General features: G+C 56.1%; 1 protein-coding gene across 1 annotated transcript; it reads left to right on the forward strand.

Moving 5' to 3' along the window:
* Positions 1–363: 363 nt before the first annotated feature.
* Positions 364–3,019, forward strand: MYCL (MYCL proto-oncogene, bHLH transcription factor). Its single transcript, XM_031062037.1, has 2 exons — positions 364–369; positions 1,115–3,019. The coding sequence occupies exons 1-2, from the start codon at positions 364–366 to the stop codon at positions 1,844–1,846; spliced, it is 738 nt and encodes a 245-aa protein (XP_030917897.1). The 3' UTR covers positions 1,847–3,019.
* The last annotated feature ends 2,113 nt before the right edge of the window (positions 3,020–5,132 follow it).

Here is a 5,132-nt window from a genome sequence, read left to right on the forward strand (position 1 = left end):
GGGCGGCGAAGAAGAAGCAACAGATTGCAAACAATGAGAGGGGCAGCGCTGATGGACGGGAGCACGGACCAATGGTGTGGCAGAATAGCCGGCCGGCCCCGTGCGACAGCCAATGGGAGGCTGCGGGAGGCGGGGCTAGGCAGTCTGAGTTTTTATTAATGAGCGTGTGTGTGTGCGGGGCTGGGACCGCGCGGGTTGTGACACTGATGAGTGTCCCCCAGCCCTGGAGCTCCAATATCGGGGGGTTTGGGCTTCCTGGGCTGAACCCCAAAGCCTGGAGGGTTCGGGGTATCCACTGGGGTCACTATCAGAAGCCCACAACTGGCCCCCTCACAGGGGAGAGGGGCACGGCCTCTGCCCACGATGCTGGTGGGGCTTTGAGCATCTCAGCCTTTAGCAAGTGGCTGTGTTTTCCCCCAAAACTTAGGAAAAGAGCTGGAGGCCCATCCCCTTAAGTGAGAGCAATCACAGCGGATGTGTCTGGAGCCTGCTCACCTCGCTGTCCCCAAAGCCACTGGGATGGGACAACAGCAGTGCCAACAGGCAGAATGGGAGCAATTATGTTTTATTTAGGTCTTTCTGTTCCTGGGCTTGAGATGCCTTTGAGGTTCGGAGTCTGCTGCTGAGACCTCTTCACCTCTCGCTCCCTCCCTGCACAGCGGGGGATTGTCCCCTCTGTCCCCGGGAAGCCGGGGCTGAATGGGCTTCATCACTTGTGAAAAGTAACAAGTCACCGAGGTGGGAAGCTGCGGCCGAGGGGAACAAAGGGTACTTCTGCCCTTATATCCCTCATTTACAATTCCAATGGGCCATGAAAGCACCCGACCGGGATGAACTTTGGAACCAGGCTGTCCCAGCATCCTGCTCCTCCAGTCCCCCCCCACCTCGCGGGAGGGCTCGGGTGTTTCTTTCCTGATGGTCCTTTATGATGAACACATGTTGCTCCTGGTGCTGAAGTGAGGCGGAAGTAAAGCCCCCCAGTCCGTTTTTTGGGGACCAGGCGCATGAAACAGGGAGGGAATTCCATTCCTTCCCACGTGACGGTATTGAAGGGGCGCTTAAATCACTCAACCCCTTCTGGATTTCTATTTTTCCGCCTTTTAAGTGCTTTTAGTGGCAAGGAAGGGCAGAGAGCCCAGGCTGGGCTGGGAGAAGGCTTCTGGAGGTCGCAGAGTTTGCAGTGCATGACCAAACTTTAGTGGGGATATTTTCCAGGGAGCTGTGGGAAGGTGACCAAGAGCGACTGACAGGAATTTGTTCTTTCTTTTCCACGGGAGCAGAAGGTGAAGAGATCGACGTGGTGACGGTGGACAAGAGGCAATCTCTCAGCCTGAGGAAGCCAGTCACCATCACGCTCCGTGCCGACCCCCTGGACCCCTGCATGAAGCGTTTCCACATCTCTGTCCACCAGCAGCAGCACAACTACGCTGCCCGCTCGCCCCCAGACCCCTGCCCACCTCCCGAGTCCCCCCAGCAGGACCAGGAGGAGGATGAACCACCCAGCAGTGTGGAGCCAACCCCTGCTGTGCCCCTGCCTGAGCCTGGCTTGCCAAAACCCAGCAGCAGCCCCGGCTCGGACAGCGAGGACGTGGCCAAGAGGAAAAACCACAATTACCTGGAGCGCAAGCGGCGCAACGACCTGCGCTCGCGCTTCCTGGCCCTGCGGGACCAGGTGCCCGGGCTGGCCAGCTGCCCCAAGACCCCCAAAGTGGTGATCCTGAGCAAATCCTCGGAGTACCTGCAGTCCCTCATCAGCGCCGAGAGGAGGATGGCGGCAGAGAAGCGGCAGCTGCAGCTGCGCCAGACCCAGCTTCTCAAAAGGATTGCTCACCTTAAGGGGCACTAGCACCCCGTGTGCCCCCCATCCTGGTCCCCACAAACCCCCAGCTCCTTCTCAATTTGCACATTTCTTTTTTATTTTTTGGTTGCTTGTGGAACCGTTGGCCCCAGGGGCTGGAGCACGTGGCAGTGGCTGTGGGAATGGGTCCACAGCAGAGACCCCAACAGAGTCACCTACCTGGGGTTGGTTCTCAGCATTGGGTGTTCCAAGATTTCCCTTGTCCCTGCTGTGAAGCTTCCTCAGTGACTGCTCCAGTTCAAGAGCTCAAATTTATTCCTCCTCTCCAGCAGCCCCTGCCACCGACAGCATCTCTGGGAGCTACCCCTGGGCATCCACCAGCCCTAAAAACCCCAAGCAACCAGGTCTGCCTTGGCTCCTGGAAGCAGGCAGACTCAGAGCCCAGCACGGGGCTCACCTCTGCAGAGATCCCATGGAGGTGGTGGTGGCAGGATGTGCCTCTCACCCCCTTGCTCGGCTGGACCGTACCTCACTCCCTTGTGTCACTTCACGCAGTAGCTGGTCCTGGATTTTATGTTCTAGAAACTCTGCTGCTGTAACTGCGAGTCTTATACTGGAGGCTGTGTTTTTATACTGTATTTTTGTACCACTTTTTGAGAAGTATTTGGTAAAGAGTTTGCTTTTTTATATATATATAAATATATAAAAACTTTTTTTTTTTTTTAAAGGGGAATTTCCTGCTGTGGGGGAGGGCTCAGTCCTGCTGCACTTTAGGGAGATCAGGAAGGGGCTGGTTCCTGCTGGACCCTTGAGCTGAGTCCTCGCAGAGGCCATTCACCCCCTTGCAGCTCTCCAAACCACCCATTTGCAATAACAGGGAATTTTATCCCTTTCCCATCCTTTTGAGCATCCTTGTGACCCTTTTTCCCACCCTTGTGAGTTCTCCTTCACCAGCAGCCACTTAAAATCCCCAGCAAAGCTTTGGGTTTTGCAGGGGGCTGCTCTGCCTGCCCTGTCTGTGCCCTCCTGCTGCCCAGTCTGTGGGGGGATGTGTGGGTGGCACAGTCCCCCGTCCCCTCCCAGGGCTGCTGGCAGGGATGGTCCCACAGGATGGCACCCTGGGGTCCCTGCTGACCTGCTGAGAACTGTTAGAGTTAACACTGGTTGGATTTAGCACTTTCTTCATTACCTCATACTTCATAAATAAATAAGTTTGCAACAGCCTGGGTTGGCTTTTTCCATGCTGTGGGTTTCCATGCATCACCTTGGTGCTCCTGGGGGGGGGCTGCTCTGGCCCCTGGCTTTTGGGGTATCCTGGACATTAATAAAAATTAATTAATCTATTTTTTCCCCAAGGCTCAGCTGCACCAAGACTGAGCTCTTTGTCCTGCTTTTCTCCCAGCGCTTCAAGAAGTGGTCGTGGTGGTGGGGCCAGGGAAATGAATCCCCTGGACTGGATTATTTTTCCTCCTTTTAAGTGGTTTTAGTGGCAAGGAAGGGCAGAGAGCCCAAGCTGGGCTGGGAGAAGGCTTTGATGTAACTGAAAACCCCCCTAATGGGGTTTGGGGCAGGGGGTGTGGGGTGATCACTGCCCCACGGGTCAGGGGCTGGGGCTGTGTCTGGCAGTAACCCTATAGGGAGAGGGGAATGCAATCCACTCACTCCCAGACAGCTCCACATCCCAGATCTGCCAAGTGGATGAAATGATATATATGTGTGTTCCCCCTCTGCCCCCAAACCTGACACGTTTGGGTTTCCTTTGTCCTGGCAGCAAAAGTCTTACTCTAAATGCAGGAGGGATGTGGGATTGTGTTACTGCTGAGGAGTCAGGAGGCAGGAGCTGCTGCTGGAGCCTCGATCACGGGGGGAAAACCAGCCTTAAATAGCAATGGTGCCACACAGAAGCCCTTAAACACCCATCCCCTCCGTTTCCAGCAGCGTTTCACTCTCTGTGTTGCATCACACGGTGTCACAGCCTTTCAGAGCTGCATTAAAAGGTGCTCCCATGACCCACAGCTTAACCAGGGAGCGGGGTGACCTAAATCTGACACCTCGCCCATGCGCAGGAGGCACAGCCCAGATGTGGCAGCCCCTCGAACGGTTATTTTTGTTGTGGTTTTGTGACTCTCACACTCCCAGTCTCTCCTCTTTTCTCAGCTCAAGGTGACCCTCCTGAGAAGGTTTTTAGCAAATTGGGTTTTTTCTTTTTGTGCTGAAGGTACCTAGGAAGTTTAAATCATTAATTATCTTTCTTGGAAGTGATGAGCAGATCCACAGCCTGAGCCTGAGCAGGAGATGTCCCCAAAGCCCAAAGCAAACTGAAGAACCGAGTTGCAGTTTGTAAACACCTTTGAGTTCTCCTGCCTAAAGCCTGCGTTCATGTGCATCTACCTGAAACTTCCCTGGTTACTGGAGCACGTGTCTCCTCTCATATTGTCATGGTCAGGATGAGGGAAGGAGACTGACAGTGCTATGAAGTGAAGAAAATAAGCACACAGGGCTTTCCTTCTCACTTGTTCAGCACTGCAATTTGTGAGTGTCAGCTGCAATCATCACAAGTCGGCACTGCCAGGGCCTGAATTAGTTATTTTTAAAATATTTTTTTAAAAACACTGCCCTGCTAACACCCTGCTCTTTGCTGTACCACCCAAACCACTTCTGCTTGCCCACCACATCTTCCCTCCCGTCCTTGTGCTGGCCCGGGGGTGCTGTGGGCACGATGCCGCCTTCACGCCTGGGCTGGCAAATTTTTAGGACAGTTTCCTGAGGCGGCGATAATCCCTTCCCTGCCGAGGGGGGCCGGCTGCCCGCACCCCCCTGGCCCGCAGCCTCCCTCTCCCTGTTGCCATGGCGAGGGATGTGTGTTGCCAGGGAGAGCAGCACCGCGGAGGTGCCATGGCAACGGCCTCCCCTTTTCCCTCCCCTCTGTTGCCACGGGGACAGCGGCCCCGCTCCCCATCCCCTCCTGTTGCCGTGGCGATGGGAAGGACGAGCCTCCGTGGAAGCTGCGGTCGCCACGGCAACACGCTCCTCTCCGTTGCCATGGCAGCAGCCCCGCGCATCATCCTACTCTGCCCCGTTGCTATGGCAACAGCCCTGCTCCCCATCGCTTTGCCCCGTTGCTACGGCAACAGCATTCTTCCCACCCGGTCCTAAAAAAGGGACCACGGGGCAGAGCCCCACTCCTGGACAAGGGCGTGAGGGGCTTGGGGGGTAACGGGGGACCCGAAAAGGGCCCGCGGGACGGGGGATGAGTTTGGGCACCCGGGACACCGGGAGGGGACCGGGCCGGCTGTGGGGACCCGGGGCACGGAGTGGGGGGACACAGGGACAC

This window comes from Geospiza fortis, unplaced genomic scaffold (genome assembly GCF_000277835.1).
Source record: "Geospiza fortis unplaced genomic scaffold, GeoFor_1.0 scaffold432, whole genome shotgun sequence".
Classification (NCBI taxonomy): Eukaryota; Metazoa; Chordata; class Aves; order Passeriformes; family Thraupidae; genus Geospiza; species Geospiza fortis.